General features: G+C 50.9%; 12 protein-coding genes across 12 annotated transcripts; 6 read left to right on the forward strand and 6 right to left on the reverse strand.

Annotated features, from left to right (window-relative positions):
- Window positions 1–570: 570 nt before the first annotated feature.
- Window positions 571–976, forward strand: N7477_008049 (uncharacterized protein; the record flags this gene model as incomplete). The annotated part of the gene is made up of 2 exons (XM_056969712.1): window positions 571–674; window positions 730–976. The coding sequence occupies 2 exons, from the start codon at window positions 571–573 to the stop codon at window positions 974–976; spliced, it is 351 nt and encodes a 116-aa protein (XP_056819744.1).
- A 263-nt stretch (window positions 977–1,239) lies between these two features.
- On the reverse strand, window positions 1,240–5,422 carry N7477_008050 (putative nuclear pore complex subunit Nup133; the record flags this gene model as incomplete). The annotated part of the gene is made up of 6 exons (XM_056969713.1): window positions 1,240–1,559; window positions 1,614–2,637; window positions 2,696–3,424; window positions 3,493–4,919; window positions 4,976–5,045; window positions 5,132–5,422. 6 exons carry the CDS (start codon window positions 5,420–5,422, stop codon window positions 1,240–1,242), a joined length of 3,861 nt encoding a protein of 1,286 aa, XP_056819745.1.
- An 872-nt stretch (window positions 5,423–6,294) lies between these two features.
- Window positions 6,295–7,365, forward strand: N7477_008051 (ACP S-malonyltransferase; the record flags this gene model as incomplete). Its single annotated transcript, XM_056969714.1, has 1 exon — window positions 6,295–7,365. One exon carries the CDS (start codon window positions 6,295–6,297, stop codon window positions 7,363–7,365), a length of 1,071 nt encoding a protein of 356 aa, XP_056819746.1.
- A 184-nt stretch (window positions 7,366–7,549) lies between these two features.
- N7477_008052 (uncharacterized protein) lies at window positions 7,550–8,232 on the reverse strand (the record flags this gene model as incomplete). The annotated part of the gene is made up of 3 exons (XM_056969715.1): window positions 7,550–7,738; window positions 7,790–8,083; window positions 8,188–8,232. The coding sequence occupies 3 exons, from the start codon at window positions 8,230–8,232 to the stop codon at window positions 7,550–7,552; spliced, it is 528 nt and encodes a 175-aa protein (XP_056819747.1).
- A 508-nt stretch (window positions 8,233–8,740) lies between these two features.
- On the forward strand, window positions 8,741–9,591 carry N7477_008053 (NuoB/complex I 20 kDa subunit family protein; the record flags this gene model as incomplete). The annotated part of the gene is made up of 4 exons (XM_056969716.1): window positions 8,741–8,783; window positions 8,840–9,029; window positions 9,088–9,443; window positions 9,497–9,591. 4 exons carry the CDS (start codon window positions 8,741–8,743, stop codon window positions 9,589–9,591), a joined length of 684 nt encoding a protein of 227 aa, XP_056819748.1.
- Window positions 9,592–10,556: 965 nt separating this feature from the next.
- Window positions 10,557–12,668, forward strand: N7477_008054 (rRNA-processing protein MPP10; the record flags this gene model as incomplete). The annotated part of the gene is made up of 1 exon (XM_056969717.1): window positions 10,557–12,668. One exon carries the CDS (start codon window positions 10,557–10,559, stop codon window positions 12,666–12,668), a length of 2,112 nt encoding a protein of 703 aa, XP_056819749.1.
- Window positions 12,669–12,796: 128 nt separating this feature from the next.
- On the reverse strand, window positions 12,797–13,589 carry N7477_008055 (uncharacterized protein; the record flags this gene model as incomplete). The annotated part of the gene is made up of 2 exons (XM_056969718.1): window positions 12,797–13,259; window positions 13,348–13,589. 2 exons carry the CDS (start codon window positions 13,587–13,589, stop codon window positions 12,797–12,799), a joined length of 705 nt encoding a protein of 234 aa, XP_056819750.1.
- An 804-nt stretch (window positions 13,590–14,393) lies between these two features.
- N7477_008056 (DUF1761 domain-containing protein) lies at window positions 14,394–14,971 on the forward strand (the record flags this gene model as incomplete). The annotated part of the gene is made up of 3 exons (XM_056969719.1): window positions 14,394–14,409; window positions 14,466–14,770; window positions 14,837–14,971. The coding sequence occupies 3 exons, from the start codon at window positions 14,394–14,396 to the stop codon at window positions 14,969–14,971; spliced, it is 456 nt and encodes a 151-aa protein (XP_056819751.1).
- A 634-nt stretch (window positions 14,972–15,605) lies between these two features.
- N7477_008057 (uncharacterized protein) lies at window positions 15,606–16,341 on the reverse strand (the record flags this gene model as incomplete). The annotated part of the gene is made up of 3 exons (XM_056969720.1): window positions 15,606–15,630; window positions 15,691–16,196; window positions 16,258–16,341. 3 exons carry the CDS (start codon window positions 16,339–16,341, stop codon window positions 15,606–15,608), a joined length of 615 nt encoding a protein of 204 aa, XP_056819752.1.
- A 484-nt stretch (window positions 16,342–16,825) lies between these two features.
- Window positions 16,826–17,539, reverse strand: N7477_008058 (thioredoxin peroxidase DOT5; the record flags this gene model as incomplete). Its single annotated transcript, XM_056969721.1, has 3 exons — window positions 16,826–17,101; window positions 17,169–17,179; window positions 17,260–17,539. 3 exons carry the CDS (start codon window positions 17,537–17,539, stop codon window positions 16,826–16,828), a joined length of 567 nt encoding a protein of 188 aa, XP_056819753.1.
- A 346-nt stretch (window positions 17,540–17,885) lies between these two features.
- Window positions 17,886–18,510, forward strand: N7477_008059 (putative mitochondrial protein sorting (Msf1); the record flags this gene model as incomplete). Its single annotated transcript, XM_056969722.1, has 2 exons — window positions 17,886–18,038; window positions 18,091–18,510. The coding sequence occupies 2 exons, from the start codon at window positions 17,886–17,888 to the stop codon at window positions 18,508–18,510; spliced, it is 573 nt and encodes a 190-aa protein (XP_056819754.1).
- A 736-nt stretch (window positions 18,511–19,246) lies between these two features.
- Window positions 19,247–20,282, reverse strand: N7477_008060 (uncharacterized protein; the record flags this gene model as incomplete). The annotated part of the gene is made up of 2 exons (XM_056969723.1): window positions 19,247–20,006; window positions 20,080–20,282. 2 exons carry the CDS (start codon window positions 20,280–20,282, stop codon window positions 19,247–19,249), a joined length of 963 nt encoding a protein of 320 aa, XP_056819755.1.
- Window positions 20,283–20,375: the final 93 nt, after the last annotated feature.

Raw genomic sequence — 20,375 nt, forward strand, 5'->3', positions numbered from 1 at the left:
GAGGGAAAATGAAGGGGCGCGTGTAAATAATCAGTAACTTGATATCTGGCATCATATCACATAGGCTCCAGGCTTCTTACGTCCACAAACTTCTATCAATTAATACAGTATCGAAGCATGAAAGATCCGCTCAATCTCCACCACTTAGATCGATTTAAAATAACGATGCCGAATCAGAAAAGTTCAAAGACGACGCTACCGTAGAGTGTACAGAGTATCTGTTCCAGGTATCCATAGGGGTGTGATTGAATCTCAGAACCAGTCAAGCTTCGAGACAAGCGCTACTACCATGAAAACCAAACCCGCAATGATACAATAAGGTTAGTGGGGCCGGATTTAGCGCCACCCCCGCAACTGGCCCATCACCGTCCGGGGTATGAGGTCACGAGTCACGCGTGTACTGCAATGACATTCCCTTCGGCCTTTCCCTGTCCCCATTTTATCTCTTATCCACCACTTCACTCTGTTCCCTCAGTAGTGAGCCTCCAGCCCCCTTGCCATTCGACTTTGACTAATTGTCCAGTGACTCGTTCGCACAAGCTTAATGATCGCGACCACCCGGCCGATGGCATGATTGGCACCCGTGACAACCTGCCTCGGTTTTTTGGCAAGTCGGGTCCGACAGATGCTGACCCCCGCAAGACCAAGAAAGATGGCGGTGGAAAAGGGAACTGGTGAGTATACGGTATCTGGCGCATATAAAAGCTCAAGATATTGACTACCCGCCAGGGGTCGCTCTGGTGATGAAGTGCAGGACTATGATTATGCCTTGGCAAATGCCCGACGTCGTTCAAATAGCAGCACCCAGGGCCTTGCAGAATTTAGAACCAAATTCGAAACTATCGAGCCTGAGCCTGTGTTCGAGGAATCTGTCCGCGGGTATTCTGGGCTGGTGGCGAATGAAATTACAGTCACTAAGGTTGAAAGCACCAGCAGCAATGACAGTGAAAGTGAGCAGAGAGGGGTGAATCCATAAGAACTGATATGCCAAACTTACGCCTCCACGCGGAGTCCAAGAAATTTAAATTGTTGTTTCACTCGCACGATTGCCGGCGTAAACGGAACCGTATTATAAAGACCTCTGCAGGATGACATGAGATACGTTTGATTGGGAGGAAACGAGATTGAGAAAAAAAAGGACTGGATGATGACTAATTCGAATATGTCGTACATAATTCAAGTCATATGTGTCCCCACTAGTCGCACCGTCGCAGACCATGGAAATAAAACAAGGAATCGCTAACTCTCATCAAATTCACGCCAGTCACGCCTTGGCTTTACCAAGGCCAGGCTGTCAGCCAGGGCATCTCCGGACTCAGGAACCGACCCGGATGTTTGAGATCCTATGGAAGATAAGAGATTTTGGAACCAGAAGTCGAGTTTCCCAATCTCGATGTATTCGTGCAGAAGTTCATTTTCTCGCTCTAGGTCGGCAGATAGTCGAGCCTTTTGTTCGGGGCGAAAGCGTGCAAGAAGGATATCGGTCTCATAATCAGCCATGATAGCCTCGGCTGGGGAGAGAGGTATGTAGATTGACTGGATATTGGTCGTGGATTGCTCTGTTGACAATATTAGATGAGTGTACAGATCAAGGATTTTGAACGATGACTTACCGGCTAGGCAGGAGGTAAGTGTAAGTCCAAGGGCTGTGTCACGAGCCGCAAAGACTGAGTGCCCATTTGATTCCTCCGCTGCTTTCCCGCGAGCTGCCCAATTGTCTTTGATCAAGCATCGTCGCCAGATCAGTTTTCGCAGTGCCGTAATGTATGAAGGATCTTGCTGAGCAAAACGACTATGATCAAGTACTCGCAACGCTTGGAAAAACTCCTGCCCTCGGAACTCACTGTCCCAGTCGTCAGATGGTTGAAGAGGACCCATCAACGTCAGCAAGTCAATTGACCCATCCGCGCCGATGATCTTTCTATTGACCAAGGTAGAAAGAGCTTCGCCTAGGACTTCATGGAGAGACGGACGATCATTGACGAGGTGCCCTCCAAAGTAATCCAAAGCAAGCTCTGCCTCGGCCTTGCGATCAATTGCGCCCTCGAGAACGGGTTTGATATAGGAATAGAGGGTGTCTTGGATTTCATCGATCTCGCTGTAATCATCGAGGTGTTTGATGTCCTCCTGCAAGGCGAGATTTGAGTCACCAGAGGATTTCTCGTATGAGGCTAGCTTGCTCAGTTTTGCCAATGAAATCTCAACACGGTGGTTCCACAGCTCCTTCTCACTGCCGAGGGCGAGTTTTTCTAAGCATGACGCAGCGCTGTTGTAGTCATCTTCGCCCGCCACATCATTGATCCAGCTAAGCTTGGAATATGCAGGTGATTTTCGGAGGAATCGAGTCACTGAAGATTGATATTTTCGCATGGAAAGTAATGCGCCCGGGTGGCCCATGGAAATCTGCCGTGCGAAGTACGCGTCTGCCCAGGGCTCACCAAACTTGTCAAAGTATTGAGAAATCCGGTGAACCACGTCCGCCTCGTTGTCTGCTAAGGCACTTGCACCCGCCCGAAGGGTCTCTTGAGCTGGCTGGGTCTTCACTTCGTCTTGAAGTTCAATTATGAGCTCGACCAGGGCCCCCCATATCTCGGAACCGCTCGGCCAGGCTAAGGGCATCTTGAAGATGTCCAATTCCTGCCAACTTGAAAAGTTGCCATTTGCGCTCTTTGACGTGAGCTCGCTCGATTGAGACGCTTGCGTCCGCTAGCTTTTGATCATCTTGCGCACCAAGCCAGCGTGCACGCTCGCGGTGCATCTGGCCGAGGACTCGAAGATGCCGTGCGCTGTTGTCTGCAATCTTCTTCAAAACCCGATCCTCTGGGGCATCTGCGGTCGACGTCTTTTGTTGGCTCCAAGCTCGACAACTGTCGAGCTCCAGATCAAGCAAATGCCCCGCCTCGGTGTACCCCATCTCCCGGGAAGTCCAGAACTCAGGAAGACCCTCGTAACCGTCGGCGAGGACACCGTCCTCGACAAAATCATCACTTAATCCGTACAGGGCGGCGTGCTCATCGCGATAACGGAACGCCGTTTCCATTATTGCAAGAAAAATTTCACTGGCCTCCAGTATCTGCTCCGACAGCTTCCGCGCCTGTTTAGATGAGTTTCCTCTGCGGTGCTTGAGAGTACTCTTGATCCATGGAATGATGTGTTCCATTTGATAGGTATCTCTCAAAAACCATTGTCGTACAGGGTCAATCTCGCTCTGCACTAATTCAGGGCGAGTTTTGAATTTGTCGTTCATAGACTCGATGACATGACCAAGTAAAGGGTTCTCGTTGCTAGCCCTGTGTAGCTCCTCCAGATTCCACATGGCCTTTTGCGCGGACAATTTCTCCGCCGCCCAGAGCAGTTCCCATCTGGCCGAGCGACTCAACGGATTGCTTTTTCGCGATAGCAGTGATGCAAGGTCGTTCATTGCCTTTGCCCGCAGCCGTAAATTTTGTTCAACTGAGATTGCCGTGCTTGGGATAAAGCGTGATTCCGAACGGAGAAGCTCCTGCAAATTTCCAGCGAGGCTTGCTCGATATCGGATGCAGGGAAGTCCAGACCACTGTCATCAATAAGATTCAGCGGATTTCTTGCCATGGTACCGAAGAAGATGGCCTGCTCTAATTTGTCTTTGGCCGTAAGTTGCTGCTCTTCCAGGTCTTTTCCTGATAGATGTTGGGGGATCACATTGACTCGAACAACACCAAAATTTCGAATCATCATCACACAGGTGGCATTCTCATTTTCCGATCGATCTTCCGAACCATATCCCAGGATTTCGTTTTCTTTGCCAGATCGAAGGTGGATGATGTCCTGGAAAGACATAGGGATTTTTTGTGAATCCAGGAGTAGTTGCAAGCTGGGGGTCTCTTCAATGCTAGAAAGAGAAAGGATAATGATTGAATGCTCGATCAGAATGAAAGCAGTATCCTCTGATTTCGAGACCAAGATCTTAGGCTTCGGCTCATCTTGCGTGGTGGATATGCTGCGAATGTCGACCGCATGAGTTGACGTGACACGTGTCTCGCCTCCGGACAAGAATAGTTGTACAACGAACAAAGTCTTAGATTCGAAAAGTTGCGGGGAACCGACGACAAGAAATAGCCGCCAAGACTCTTCAGTGTCTTGGGATCCAGACTCCTCATTGGATTGTTGAACGGAGAAGGCGAAATCCATGATCTTAAGATCCATCTCCCTGGGAAAGTCCACGGTACCATGGGAAATGGCCGCCGAAATCGCGTCTTTCACGTCGAATTTCTTTTTAAGGGCATTTCCATGGTGCCAATGAGTATCCCATATCTCAACCAAGCCCGTCAATGTCGCGATAATAACATCCCGTTGGCCTCGTTGACGAGACCCACCTGCACGAACAGCGGTGACCTCTTTCCTCCAGGAACCGCCTCCAAGCACACTCTTGAGTCCCCCCAGAATTCCACCTCCTCCGGAGCCCACCGTGCTTCGAAGAAAATTCACAAGAACAGAAGGCTTCCCTTGAGAGTCTCGGAGACTGATGTGCGCCACTCGCCCAGAGGAGAATGTTGCGATGATTCCCGAAGGCTCGCAGTTCATGATTTCCGTAGCATATTCACCAGAGAATAGACCCGGTGTGAATCCTTGTATCCCATTCTGTTTTTGCCTTGACAGGCCCAATGATGCAGCGCTTGACACTGTTTCCCAGTAGATAATTTTTCCTGTAGAGGGGACGATCACTAATAGACCGGGGTGCTCGCCTGTGGCTGTGGACAACAGCACACCCAGCGGGACGGCGCCCTTGGGATCTCTGTAAGACTCGGGAATCGATACCGTGAATATTTCTGCAAGTGTCGGTGCTGAGGTAGAAACAGAGTAAGGCCATACAATTGCATGCGAGCTGGTCAGAGCCAATGCGTATTCATGACCAGGGCCAAAGAAGCACCTGAGCGGGTCTAGATGTTTCAAGTCAATCAAAAGTCTTGTCTAGGAGGACTCGTATGGTTTTTACCTGATTGTAAGCCTCGTAACTGATCTGGCAGTGACGGAAATTGGTCTACAGTGTAGTAGTGTGTGCTTGACTTTTCATTGACGGTGTAAGTTGCTATGATCAGGACGTGCACGCAAAGGCCTCCATGCGGCAAGCCAAGAATAAAATCGCACTCACCAAAACGACTGTCCCCTCGGGTTCATTTCTAGATATCTCGCTCGGTTTCGTATTGCGGATCGGTAAATGGCAATCGACACCAAGGGCATCCGCAGTCGCGTCATGCTCGTTGACAAGAATAGGAGCCACGGATTCTTCTTTATCGTCCCGGTTCAGGCTCGTGACATTCGAGTCGCCTACTTGTCGCAAAATCGATCGTTGGCGTTTGGCTTTCGGTGGCTTGACCGAGTCCTCGGAGCTGGTTCTCGGGCGCCTTTTGGGGTTGCGCGACGCTGCCCTGGGAACAAACATTTTTGTTGCCTCAAAACGATCTTTGGAATTGACGCACTGGCCGCAGCCAGGTGTGAAAGAGTGACTCTGGTGGGTCAGAGGTGCCCGAGAGGACAAAGCGGAAATATAGAGATCGAACGATTTGCGCCTCGGGAGAAGAGAGGGAGCAGTAAATAACAAAAGATGCTTGGCCAAAGGCGGTGAGAGTGAGAGCTGTCGGGGTCGGTCAGGGTGGAGGGCAGAAGGTAGAGGGTAGATAGTAGAGTGCGAGCTTGACTTCAATTCTTGAGTTATCCTCGAGTGGCTTCCTTCGAGCCTACGCTGCTTTCAATGTTGTCTGCATTACCTGTCATATATTTGCCAAGCTCAGGTACCCTGTAGGCAAGGTGTCTATCCGTCCATCTCCGAGTATACATCCGAACTTCAACTAAAATACGGAATATCTTCTATCTTGGAATTATTACTATGAAGCTATGCTGAAGACCATTAATTCCAATTTGCAATGATCGAGCATCTTTGCCGGCTTCTCAGCTCGGGTCCAATCTACCGACGCGCGGAACCGGGGCTCACGTGCACGCCCAGCCCCACGCGAACTGGACGTGGACATGCCTTACAATCCCGGGTTGCCGTGAGGATGAGTAGACCTCTGCACTTCTCACGATGCCCATGTGTCATGTCGAGATCATGACGAAGGCCAGGTCTGCCACGTAACTCCGTCGAACATGCTCTCCCTCGTGGATTCAAGGCTCCCCCTGCAGCGACTAGTTGGTTGCTCGAGGACTGGGATGACGAATAGGATAAGAACAACAGTTGTGGCTTCAATATCCCGACGAGAGCTACATACCGCTCTCTTCTTCCCAGGTTGGTCTTTCCCCTCACTTTTATAGCTATCGATGTGCGCTAAATCTCATCTCAAAGGACATGGAGTACAGCAGCTTGGCATGGCCAGTGTCTGGGTTGACCGCTTCCCTCGGACCTCCGCTCGACTGCTGGACGAAATGGATTCTATCCTTGGATTTAAGCTGTCGCGCATCATCTCCGATGGCCCTAACTCCCTTTTGAACCGAACTGAGAATGCTCAACCTGCTATCATGGCTGTCTCCGTTCTCATCCTGAGGATTCTCGAGGATGAGTATGGTTTTGACACTGCTTCCAGAGTCGACGTGACCTTGGGTCACAGTCTGGGTGAATTTACTGCGCTGGTCGCGGCTGGCTATTTAAAATTCGCCGACGCGCTCAAATTAGTCCGCCGCCGAGCTGAGGTGATGGCTCAATGCACTCGACACGCGGTCGCGCAATCGGGCGAAACGTATGGAATGGTAGCGCTCATCTGTGAGCCCGATCACATCGAGAGTTTGCTCAAAACCGTTCATGAATTTCTCGGACTAGCCACCTCCTGCTTCGATGACACCAGCCACGCTTCAGCCCCGATTCAGAGGGTGATGGTGGCGAATATCAATTCTCCTAACCAGATAGTGCTCAGTGGAAGCATTGAAAGAATCAGAAGCCTTCTAGTTCAATTGCGTCAGTTTGGGGGGCATGATCCTCGCGCCGTGAGGTTGAAAAGTGACAGCCCTTTCCACAGTCCTGTAATGGCCCCGGCGGCCCAATACATGAAGAACGCCATCGAAGGCATGGACATAACCTTCCCATCGATTATGCCGTGTATTTCCAACGTGTCGGCGTTGCCGTTTCGGTCCAAGGAGGACCTCAAGACTCTGCTATCCAGGCAGTGCACCGATACAGTACGATGGTGGGATAGCATTCGCTACCTTCATCAGGAACGGGGAGTGAGACGATGGATTGGCATCGGACCTGGAAAAGTGGGCCGAAATTTGGTTGGCAAAGAAGTTGGCCGAGTGGACATCAAAGGAGGTGGCGTGTGGGCTATCTGCAATCCCAGGGAAATGGAGGATACCATCCTTGGCTTGGAACAGACCGAATCCGAAGTCCGAGCCGGCTGATTACTGGAATTTACGCCATATCAGTTTTCCTACATGCAACTGTTCATATCCTTTCATGCGAGCTTCTTTAGGTAAATGGTAGCCGATCGACTCGATTCACAGACGCCTTGGAGACCGGTTGCAATTGATCCTTGAGGGGCTTGTAGAAACCACATATTATTTCTCGGATCTCTTTCAATACTGTCTACCCTGCATTGCCGGTTGTCCATGCCTCGCCAATGCGCCGAACGTCAGCTATGAATCGCGGATTGGATATGGGCTGGCAGCCAGACGCAGAACCTGCTGCCATTCCATGCGTTGAGATATGATCATCTGGTGAATAGAATGGATTCTGCAGAAGTTGAATATACGCGCTTTGCAGGGCTCGAAATGCCTATACTGGGAATTTAGCGACGGCGTTGAGAATGGACAAATGTCAACATACCGGCTTTAGATCCGAATCTCTCAATCCACTGACTGCAGCTCCCGTCGGCTTTCCATGAGCGGCCATGTCCGGGCCGAAAAGGTCCACAATGATCAAAAGCTTCACTCCTGTCGTAGTGAGCCAGCCATAAGCCGCTAATCTCTCGTCAATGGCATGGAGTAGACCCAAATCCTGATCAATGGAGGTTTGTTTGCGTCGGATCTCAAATATGTCAAGGCATGAGTTCAAGAGAAAAGAAAATTCGATCGTCGCGTCCGTATATGGGGGAAATAGAGATATGTGTAGGGGGTTGTCCTTGATCTCACGAATTAGCAATAGACCTATCGCATTTGCTTCACATCTTGCCTCCCCCCCCCACCCCCGCCCCTTTTCTCCTGGGATGATGGAAGCTCACATACAATTTTCCCGATCACTCCGATGCACGCAATTCTTGGACCAGCCATCCTGCGGTGTAAATGAATCGGACTCGTTCCTTTCAGCTCGGAAAGAGGGCGGGTATCGTGTTCCTCTTCTTTTCCCGCAACCTTGATGTGATAATTCGCAGTAAGTTGATCGATCAGGCTTTGGCTGTCTCAGTTCCGACAGTTGAAGAAGAATCAGCTCATTCCGCAGCTGGAGGTAGCAGATTGGCGCAACACTTTCAGTGTCTCCGTGAAGGGTCCAGTCAACGCGTGATTGATGCCTGACTCCACGGGCAGAAATTCCGGGGAGCCAATCATCGCACATACGATTCTTTTTACTATCAGCTCACCGCCTTTACCATACACGGGAAACCATACCGGATTTCGTCCAATCATGAACTTCTAATTGCTTACGTGGTCTTGCCAAAACCGGGTTTGTACCACAGTCGTTCTTACAGTTCCCTCTCAAACCCGGCAAAAGTCCTCCCTAACCTCAAAGAGTCCGCCACCTGTGAAGCTGCCAGGTCTAGGATCACTTACCTCTTCAACAATGCTCCCCCTCGCAAGACCCGCCATGCAGGGCGCCCTGTGCGGTATGACCTCAGGTTCTTGCCCCCCGTTGTCGATGTCTCACTAAACGGAGTAGCAGCGCGTCCTCGGCTGGCCCTCCTCCCTCGTGTCCAGCCCATGGCTTTTCTCTCGACCTCCACCGTGAAATCAGCAACTGCTCTTGAACGCCAATCACCATCGGGTCAAACACTCACTGCGTCCGGCAAAGTCCGGAAGGAGGTCGCCCTACCCAGTCAAGAAAAGAAGGAAGGTGCTATGCAATATGTCTTGTTCGTGCCTCTTCTCACTTTCACTTCCTCCCCGGGCTTTCTGCTAACATTATTGTAGGACAACTCTCGATCAGGTCGCAAACTGGGCTCGGCAGAGCTCATTGTGGCCCATGACTTTCGGTCTCGCTTGCTGCGCCGTCGAGATGATGCACCTTTCCACTCCCCGGTATGATCAGGATCGCCTAGGAATCATTTTTCGTGCCTCGCCCCGACAGTCCGATGTGATGATCGTCGCAGGTACATTGACAAATAAGATGGCACCCGCTCTTCGCCAGGTCTACGATCAGATGCCCGATCCCCGATGGGTTGTCAGCATGGGTAGCTGCGCCAATGGTGGTGGCTACTACCACTACAGCTACTCGGTTGTCCGGGGCTGCGACCGTATTGTACCAGTGGATGTCTACGTTCCTGGATGTGAGTGTTGTCCACATTTGTCATCGAGGTTTGCTAATCATGTAAATGTACAGGCCCGCCTACGTCCGAGGCCTTGATGTACGGCATCTTCCAGCTCCAGAAGAAGATGAGACACACTAGGATTACGCGCATGTGGTACCGGCGTTGAATTAACGGTGGGATGCGCTTCTGTCTTCTACTTCAGTCATTTTACACGATGGACTTGAAGTCCAACCCAATTTAGCCATCGTGGAAATCTTTTGTCTTGTTACGTTGTATATCAGCTTAGGCTTTTGCTCGCGACTTCAAAAACCATTGAACTTAACAAAAGGGTCCGCTGGGTATTCCTCAAGCCTTGTGAATGTAGCATCTGCTTGTGACAAAGAAGACACCGCGAGCCATCGTCGGAATTATTCCCGGCCGGGTTGCATGGTTCCCACCGGCGTGTTCCCCGAGGTTGAGATAATTGATTGTCTCTGTGGCACTGAAGCTTGCGATGAAGCAAGGCTGAAGTGAATGCAGCGTAGACCAAATTCGTGTCATACTACGAGCCCCAGGCCTTGATTGGATTTATTTCAGTGCTGTTGTATCTTGCTGTTCCGTTGTTACCAGTCCCCATTCGCTATGTCCTCGGTATTTTGATGCGAACACTGCGCGGCGATGGAGCTGTTATATTGGCTTGCAAAGAGAGACTTGGACCCGCAGAGACAAATTTCAGCTGAGTACCTTTCTTTACTGACTGAACAAGAGTGCCTGTGGGAGTTCCTCGCTAGCCATGACGCAGGTCGCGCTGCTCCAAAGTAGGGATTTACCGACACGCAGTTGATGGTTGCCGACCTCGAGAGAAGGAGAAATGTTTTGTCGAAAGGTTCTCTCATTCTGCTCCCGGTGCACCTGGGGTATCAGATCAGTTTTAAACACACGGGCATCAATTTGGACTTCTAATTACCAGCATAAAAACGTGAATCCGTTACATGACTCGAAAATTGTGAAAGACTCGAGTGTTGAAGTGCTGAAGTGTTGAAGTATGGAAAAGCCGTGGTCCTATCTTATCGGGACCCGTGATTGGCTTCTGGCCCGTGCAATAATTTTTCTTTTCTCTCCTTCTTCCTGCATCTTCGCATCCCCTCCATAATGGCGAAAAGAAAGGCCGCCCAGGCCTCGCCGACTCTACCTTTGGCATTGTCTACCCCTTGGACTTTCCTTCGGCCCACCGACGACCTCTATAACCTCGTTGCAGACTCTGCAAAACGGATTCTTGACCCGCTTGCTGCCTCCGTCTTCGAGGAGCAATCCGCCCGCCGACAAGCCAACAAGAAGCGCAAGAGATCTGAGATTGGCCTTGATGCGCATCCGTCCCTGCAGCTGAAAAACCTCTACGTGGATGGTTTTACCTCGAACCAAATATGGGAACAGGCGATCAGGATTCTCGACTCCGCTGGCAGTGAAGTCGAGCGCGATGTTGCGTTACTCGCAGAGCATCGCGGGTATATATCTTCAGGCGATGAGGAGCTGTCGGACTCATTGGATGTCTCCGACGCCGAGGGTACCGGGTCCGAAAGTGACGACACCGACAGTATCTTGAACGATTTATCCGAGAACGCAAGCGAAAATGATCTTGACAATGAGATGGACAACAACCTCGATAGCGCAGATCAGGAGGACTCTGAAGCCATAAGTGACATCGACCAAGAAATGAGCGATGATGTCGCTTCAGTGCATTCAACCGAGGAAGACCCTGGTACCTACGTCGAGGATAGGTTCGGGTTGAACGACGGGTTTTTCTCAATCGATGACTTCAACAAACAATCTGAGCAGCTGGAAAGACAAGATGCGAAAGGTGGTGCCGATGACGACGACGATGATGACAGCGATGAGGAAGTGGATTGGCATGCAAATCCGCTCCTTGCCGGATCCGCCATGCCTATTGCCAAACAGAAGAAAGAAGGGCGACCGGATAATGACGATGACATGGATGACAGTAGTGAAGAGGACGGACCGACATTCGGCAATGTCGATGTAAAGGGCGGCTTCGACTCTGATGAGGATGATGAGGATATCTCGCATGCTGGGGATGCAGACGTTTCCGGCTGGATTGATACAAGCGATATCAAATACGCCGATTTCTTCGCGCCACCACCCCGAAAGGCATCTTCAAAGAAGGCGCGCGCACTCCCCAAGACACAACCCGCCAAACCAATCATGGATGAAGATGTGGACCGCGCGATGGCTGATGTCCGGCGTGATCTGTTTGACGAGTCTGATGAAGAGGAGGAGGAGAAGGAGGGTGACGAAGTGAACAATTCGGGCGATGCACAGAGTCAAAGATCTACCCATGAGAAACAGAGAGCCCGAATTGCGGATGAGATACGACGCCTGGAAGCGGCCAACGTCGCCAAGAAAGACTGGACGCTCGCCGGTGAAGCTCGAGCGGTCGAGAGACCTATCAATTCTCTCATTGAAGAGGATCTTGACTTTGAAAGAGTTGGCAAGCCAGTTCCCGTGGCCACGAATGAAACCACAGAGGATATTGAAAAGCTCGTCAAAGCACGCGTTCTTGCCAAGGAGTTTGACGAAGTGATCCGGCGTCGACCAGGCGCTTCTGATGCCCAGGCCCCGCGAAAGAGCCGGTTCGAGTTGGAGGACACCAAGCCTCAGCAGAGTTTGGCCGAAATGTACGAAACCGACCATTTACGCGCTACAGACCCGAGCTACGTCGATTCAAAAGACCGCAAATTGATGCGTGAGCATGCAGAGATCGATAGTCTCTGGAAAGAAATCAGTTCGCAGCTCGATACTCTCTGCAACTGGCACTACAAGCCCAGGGTGCCCCAGGCAAGCATCAACGTTGTTGCCGATGCCCCAACCATCATGATGGAAGAGGCGCGCCCTACGGCTGGCAGCGCGGCCGGTGGACCGTCGGCACTTGCACCCCAGGAGATTTACGCACCCGGTGATGACGGTCGAGTCGCGGGAGAGGTGGTTCTCAAGACTGGCGCCACCATTTCCAAGGACGAGATGACCCGTGAGGACAAGGCTCGGGCTAGACGGCAAAAGAAGAGTCAGAGGAGGACCAATAGCGAGCCTACCCGGCAAACCGGCAAGAGCGCCGAGAAGCAGCAACTCGTATCGGACCTGAAGAAGGGTGGAGTTAAGGTCATCAACAAGGAGGGTCAGGTTACAGATATGAGTGGAGAGCGAGTTGGAGCAGATGCCAAAAACAGCGCTGATGCTTTAAAATTGTGAGGTGCGGCTCGATGAGAGAGATATGTCTCGTTCGCATGAAAAACTGACTAGTCCGTCGCTTGCATAATATATCATATCTGCATTTAGTGTAGTTCGCCCTCGTGCTCCCGAGGTGTCAGATAATTTCTTTAGTTCTTGATGCGCTTGGACCGAATGGTGTAAATAAATATGTTATCTCGGTTATACGTTGTGGCGCTTGGATCATCCCGAATCTCCTCGAACTCGAAGGCCTTTTTGGCCATTCTTATGAAACGGAGATCCGCCCTTCTTCGCCGCTTGAAGCAGAAGTAGCATACCGAATCAGGGCCCAGAAGGCTCTGGAGCGTCGCAATGAGGAGAGGAAATGCGGGCTCAAAGTAGACGCAGTCGGCGGCGAGGATCACATCGGGTTGTGAGGGCAGATGATGCGGAATGGGCTCACCCCAGTTCAGTATTGAAGCAGTCACAGTTGAGTTGAGCTGGTTGAGTTGGATATTATCCTCCATCAGCGAAAACATGGGTTGCTGGTCGGTGATGTAGATTGGCGATGCGGCCTTGCATCCGCGAGCCACTGCCAAGCCAACGAGTCCACCTCCTGCACCAAGTTCCACGCTATAGGACCCATCAGCAATCGACATTTACGATCTCAAGATTTCCAGGGTCTCCAGGCCAGACGCGAGGGCTCAAACGGAATACCGACATAGTTTTACCGGACAAGTCCGATGAGTGATGACCCAACAGATATTTGGCGAGAAAGATTCCGGCAGGCCATAACTGACCGCCGCAGCCATCTTTCAGATCTTCCTTGAGATGGAGCGGATCTTTCAAGAGTCCGTCGAAGGTGAGAGTGGTGGTACTCGCGAGCCTGTTGACTCGCGGCGGAGCCAACGAGTCACTCACGTCGAATAGATCAGGATTCGAGGGACTCACGGGTCTTTCCATGGATGTCTGCACCAAAAAGATGCAATTGTGCGTGTGAGGGGTCAGGGAACTGAAACTGAATTTAATTGGGCGAGTGACAGTGTAACTGCGCCGCCAACACGGTGGGGCTCTTATCGGATCACATGATCCGATCGATGAATGAAAGCCTGAGGCTCTCGAGAGGACTGAGTGAAATCTTATGGAAGAAAAAGTAGAAGTAGAGGCCGAAGTAGCGGTAGACGTCGATAGAGAGTCGGAGTATACTGATATCATGAATCTCAATTATATTGTGATGGAATGGAAATGTCCGTGGTAGGAGAAACGATATGAGTCGCTTCCTCACGCCGAAACGGAATGGCGTAAGAGAAAAAAAGAGCCCCAGTAAGCAACTACAATCTAAGATTGCGCCCGTGCACGCTGTTCAGATCTGAGATCGGCATCCGGTGCATCTTGTGAATCTACGGACCCCCACGGTGTCACGGCCGACCGATCGAGACTACAGAGTACATCTCCCCCAACTTCCTCAGAAAACCATTACTTGAAACTAGGTTACTTGACTTGGCCTTCTAATTCCCACTTTGGCGCACCGCCGCATTCATCATTGCATTTTACCTGCTCTTTCCCTGCTCTTTCCTTGGTGTTTCAGCCATGCGGCCTGACGTCATGCCACACCTCAGCACTCTGATTCATGACGACGTCACTTACATTCCACTCCACCCTACTCCTTCCGAGTTCATAAAGCTTCCTGTTTCCCACTTCCCAACTCCCCTGGATCACCTTGTTCCTCTTTCACCTCCTCACCTCGATAATCTATCAATATCCAAAATGACAACCCTACACTGTGAGTCTGACCCGACATTTGGAAATCGTGCCCATCTAACCACTTTCCTTCCGTAGATCTGCCCCCAGTGAAGCCCTCCGCCATTGCGATGGGTGCTTTCTTCACCCACACAGCTTCCCTAGGTATTCTGGCCCCCGTTTTCGGTGACACATATCACCGCGCGCAGGCGGCCAACTCGAAGGAGGAGTTCATCAAGTCGAAGGAAGCCGCGGGCGCAGCAGCTGCATGGGGCAGCTCTTTGGTCGGCAGTGCGGTGCAGACCTATGGTGTCGCTGCATTGATCAACGCCACCGGTACTCTCAGTTACAAGGGTGCCGCCTACCTCGGAACTCTGATCTTCTTTGCTAGTTCCGCCCCAAGTGTACGATATCCCCCTCCCTCCCCAATTGCTGTTGACTGCTTCGCATGCTAACTATCGTCTGTACAGTTCGTCAGTCAGATCTTTTCCGAGAAGCGACCTCTTGACACTGTTGCCGTCGGAGCCGTTTCTCGAGTCTTCGAGACTGTTGGTCTCAGCTTGTTCCTGACCTGGTGGGGAACTCGCACTCATCCCTTTGATTAAATATAAGTTACCTGATGCTCGAGTTTCCGGGACATCTCTCGTGACATGGAAGACCTGGTTTGTTTCGATTAAGAGCATGGTTTGTTTCGATTAAGAGCAGACAGGTTTCTAGCTATGATCCATGCGCCATGAGATATGGTGACACCTTTGTACCTACAATTTAGTTTTAGTTCTACTTTGTGATTATACATGTACTATACATGGAACCGTTTTTGAATCTTCATTGTGGCGCGCAGAATGCTTCTTCGCCATAATACTACAATACGGATTTCGTCGTGATCGGGTTGCTCGTGCTTCTTCCAGGTAGGCACAAAAGTGCCGCATATCATTGGATCAAATCCACCGAATACTTAATCTTCAAGTAATCCTTGGGATAGCATGTGTACGTGAGTGTGTACTGGTCAGCAATCAAAAATGCCAGGGTAAATGCCCATTTTCCGCATGCCGGCAGCGGCATATGGCGAACATGTACGACGGATGTCCCCGGGTGAAAAAAGCAAGCGAATGTAACAGATATCGCGAAAATCGTAAGAGACTAGACTAGTTGTGAGAGAAAAGGAAAGAGTGATTGGATTTGAGACAGAACTAGCATGGTCCGCTCCACATATATGAAAATGTCTAGAAAACGATATAATCAGACGAAGCTGCGGCAAGGGTACCTATTCAGGAGTGGTCAGTCTATAAAAACACGAAAACGACCCTAAAAAGTGATAGCTTACACTGCAGGGTAGGATTGCTCCTGGCCCATCTCGTACTGAGATGAGGAGCGAGTGGAATTGTTAATGTTACAAGGTGTCGGAGGCAGACCATTCGCTCCCAAAACATCTTGGATGCTCTTCTGGTCCTTCTCAAAGAGGGCGGCGAGGCCCCGTTCTTCACCTTGCTCCTTGACATCAACCAACTGCTTCTCTCCAGCCTCTCCAATCTGAAGAACATCGTCCTTGGGAGCTGCCTGGCTTCCCACCGTGAGAAGGCCCACGGCATCGGCCTGGGTCACGGTGCTGAGCTGCGGGTAGTTTCGTCGAGCGTCGCGCTTCCAGTAAGGGTTGTCGGCGATGTCACCAGCCGGGACCGTGACAGGGTCATCATAAGACAGGGGAGGCAGAGAACCGGGTGTAGGGAGACGAAATTGGGAATTCAGAGGGACACCGGTCGAGCGATTGGGGTCGATGGCGAGAAGGCGACGGATACGCTCCCAGACACCGGTAGATCGGACGGAGTATTTCTGCGACACACCAATGTCAATACCATCCTCGCCATCAAGCCTCAACCAGAAGAACACGTACCTGGGAGATCGAGACGACATTGGATGCCGCCTGGGCGGCTTTCAGGATATCGCGAGCCATTGCTGCAGACTCTGACCTGTACATCTTGGTGAGTCTTGCTCCTTGGGCTTTTCCAAGCATCAAAGGTGGGAGAACGGGTATCAGCAAACGGAGCTGTTGGACTCACCAGAAAAGATCGTTTCAATCCGTCACTGGTGCTGTTGCGACCTTTGAGATCACAATGCGGCACGTCAGGGCCACTTCCGAGGGTGCGACCGGACGCGGAATATAATGTCGCCGATGCCTTCCGAAGTGAGTACATTACTAATGACTTTTGCTCTCCAGATCGGGAAGCCTCTGGATGAGGAACATAACACTGTATGACCTTAGGCATCTTTGATATGCAGAGCTCTCGGGTGTCCGCCGACCCTGACCATCTCATAAACCCTCGCCGGCGAACAAAAATGACATACTGCTACAGATCGCCATATTGCATATGGCCATTATGTTTTGCGCTAAGACTCACGATCACGACAGCTAACGCCATTGCGCGTTCCCGTAGACTCAATTACTTTCCCCGTAGACTCAATTACTTTGCCTGACTACTGTCCGCATCTTGGGTATCTTCCTCAGCAAATCCCTGGGCCACCAGCTTTTGAACAGCATCCACCGTAGCGTCAGGGCCACCGGCTTCTCGAAGCAGCACCTTGCCCTTCTTGTCCACAACGAAGACGCCTCTGGTTGTCCCCTTTGGACTTTTCTTGAGACCAATCGCGCCCGATAAGTGTGGCTTTAGGGTCGCAGAGCAGGGGGTAGGAGAGTTTCTGTTTCGTTTTGAAAGTTGTGTTGGCCTTGGTAGAATCGGCTGAAAGACCGTAGATAGAAAAGCCCGTTGACGTGAGATGATTGTAATTGTCGCGGAACAAGCAAACCTGCTTGGTGCCTGTAGAGAAGTGAGCAATGCGAATCAAGCCTTGACCGTGGTTCGAGACCATTCGGGCTTGAGGAGAGTTGGGCACATACAGCCAGGGGTTGAGGCTTTAGGATATGTAAAAAGAACCACACCAGATGTGCTATCCTCCACAAGCTTCTTCAGAGAGGTTTTTGTGCCATCATTGGTCTCAATCTCGCCACCAAAGCCCTCCAGGTCAAGAATATCATTCACTTGAGGAACAGTTTGCGCTGAGGTCTGGTTCTTTGTATCAGCCACGTTGGGTTTCGGCGCCGGTTTGGACTTTTTGGCAGCCGTTGGGACCGTGACTGAGGCTGAAGCCTGGGACTTGCGCTTTCGAAGTTCGACCATTTTGAGGGGAGGATGTGACGGTAGGAAAGTAAAAGCACTTTATGGCAACTACCCCGGGGGTAGCTCTCCCCGGAAGCTTGAGTGGGAGATGACATAAGCAGACTGGGTCCTTCCTGAAAGTTCCGACCCACGGCCCTTCTTTGGTTCGCCCTGATCCGTGTAGAAAAACTCGATCTGACGTTCCTTAACGATCGCCACCGACACCCACTTTTCTCATCGGCCCCTTGAGAGCCTGACTCATCTGTCTTGTGTTTTCACTTGCCACTTCACATTTGTTCACCTCTAAATTTTTTGACTCTGCACCTTGCTCCCCTAATCTCCCGAGGGTCTTTGCCCAGCGCGCACCATGAAAGTCTTTTCGTCTACCTGCACTTTTGACTACTCGTGGGACGAGGTGTCAACAGCAAACTGGAGGAAATATTGCCCATGGAATGACAAGGCCACCCACGTCGTGGGTGTAGACACACTCTCCCGAACGATCGACCCTCAGACCGGTATTGTGAGTAGCATTTCGAGACTCTATACACTGGACTCTGAACTGACCATTTCAGTTGCGAACTGAGCGACTGATTACTTGCAATCAGTCGGTACCTCAGTGGGTTCTCTCGCTGTTTGGCGGCAGTGCCACCTCCCACGTATACGAAATATCATACGTCGACCCTGCTGTTAAGAAGGTCACCATGTGCTCTACCAACCTGACCTGGTCGAATGTACTCAACGTCCGCGAAACGGTTGTCTACCAGCCATCATCGATTCAGCCCCATACCACCACTGAATTTAGCCAAGAAGCGAAGATCACCGCTTTATGCGGTGGTTGGCAGAAGATCAAGAACAAGGTCGAGGAGGCGAGTGTCGAACGATTCCGGGAAAATGCCTCTCGTGGCCGCGAAGGCTTTGAAACTGTCCTCGAAATGAGCCGTCGAGTTTTCGGGGAACAGCGAGCTCTCGAGAGCCAACAACTGCAGTCATAGTCTTGCACTGTTTCCGCGTCGACATCCCAACATTTCACCTCACTCTACGTTCTTTGCACCGAGCGATTGCATATTCCGGCGTTCCTTCCCAGCATTTCGAAAGCATACGGCGTGATTTGGAGTTCTTGGATTCTATATCCATTTTGCGTTCTCAACCTTGATGTTTTCCTTCATTTTATGCTTTCCATGTCCCTTCACCAAGGGATCCTCTGTGTTATGGATATCACGCCGATTCCTTCGAAATGCGACATGGCCTGAAAAAAGTCTCATGATTTACAGCGAGTGGCTTGTTTGTCTTTTATTGTTCACATCAGCGAATATCTGCCTTTTCATCGCATAGATGCATAGAAGAATCCAAGAAAAACTGTGAATTCTCTACAGCTGGACCAAGGAGACAACGTAAATAGGCCTTAATTGGTCGCCGTGATTAATCTACCCGGGCACGCCATATTGACGGGGTCGTGTAAGTGATACCTTTGGAAATTATCGATCACGTTTGAGGCCATTCCAAGTGTCAATAAGGCATTAAGATGAACCGAGAGTGTAACGAATGCACGTGCACTCCCCCTCCCCTCGGTCCTGTCGTACGGATGGTCTAGCAGGAGTTGTCTTTCCGTATAACAATTGATACATCAGGAGCTTTCCTCCCCTCCCCCCAAACAGAAAATTCCAAACGCCACTCGTAGATCATTATAAATCGTCGCTTCAAGCGTTGTCCTATGTGGAGCGCCAGTACTCATCCCAGTAGACCTCCCAGAACCACTCGACTAACTCCAGACAGTTCATTTTTGACGCCATTCCGGCTGGCATCTTCAAATTCCCGCACTGCACCCGCTACTATGATCTTTCGTAGTCTGGCATCGGCTTTGGAAAACACTTCCCCAAGTGCAACTGAGCAAACCGACGGCGATGATACCAGCGCCGTTATTCGACCATAAGAGTCAATCAGCACATCGCAAAGAGTTGAAAAGGTCTCGAAAAAGTCGGGCTCAAAGGGCAACGAAGGTGTGAGGAGGTAGGTGTATTCTTCTCCAGGGAGAAGATCGGATGATTCAGTGAGTGGGAACGAGATGATCGAAGCCGCTGCAGAAGAGGGCGATGTAATGTTTCCCGCGGCATTTTTCAAGTCAGATGGATCGCTGGTTTGCATTGGCAGCCCAATCTCTGTTGCAGAGCTAGCTCGCCGGGTTTTTGTGCCTGCCTGTGCTGCTCGTTTGAACATCTGGGGTATGCGCGCTCTGGCCAGGCTCGAAGACGAGCTCCCGTCAGGTGGATGGACTTGTTGGAAGGCTTCAAACTCGAGTAGGAGGGCGTTGAGGGCTCTTAAATATTCAAATGGGGTCGAATTCACGTCAAGAATCGGTGGAAGGGATAGGCCCAGGAGAAGGTAATTGACAGCTCGACGAGAAAGCTTCCGAGAATCGAAGTATGGCAGACGACCAATGTCTGCGCGAGAAAAGTGGACCGTATTGAACCAGTAAACACGTCCTTCCAAACTAGAAGATTATCACACTGATTAGTTGCCGCGATGTTACCGATGGTTCGTCCTCATCCAAATGATCAACTTACGCTTTTCTCAGGTAGTCCAAAGTGGAGATTCTTTTCGCAGCCATTTCATGGATCTGCTGGTAGATGGCACCAGCACTCTGAGGCCCGAATGGACCACCTCCGCTCGTCACCGGAGGTATTCCACTGTGAGGATTATCATGGGCCCCAGTCGATTTAGCAGTATCCCTTCGGGTCAGGCTTGGGGCGAACGAGGACGAGATCATTGTGGTCTGCGGGGTGTCTCGTTCAGGAGATCCCCGGCGATATGACAGGTGACGGAAAGAGCCAAGGAGGTTCCCTTGGTGGGAAAAGGGAAG

Source organism: Penicillium maclennaniae (genome assembly GCF_028827695.1).
Source record: "Penicillium maclennaniae strain IBT 15551 chromosome Unknown utg000007l:1.0-4884863.0:1.0-4888362.0, whole genome shotgun sequence".
Taxonomy (NCBI): domain Eukaryota; kingdom Fungi; phylum Ascomycota; class Eurotiomycetes; order Eurotiales; family Aspergillaceae; genus Penicillium; species Penicillium maclennaniae.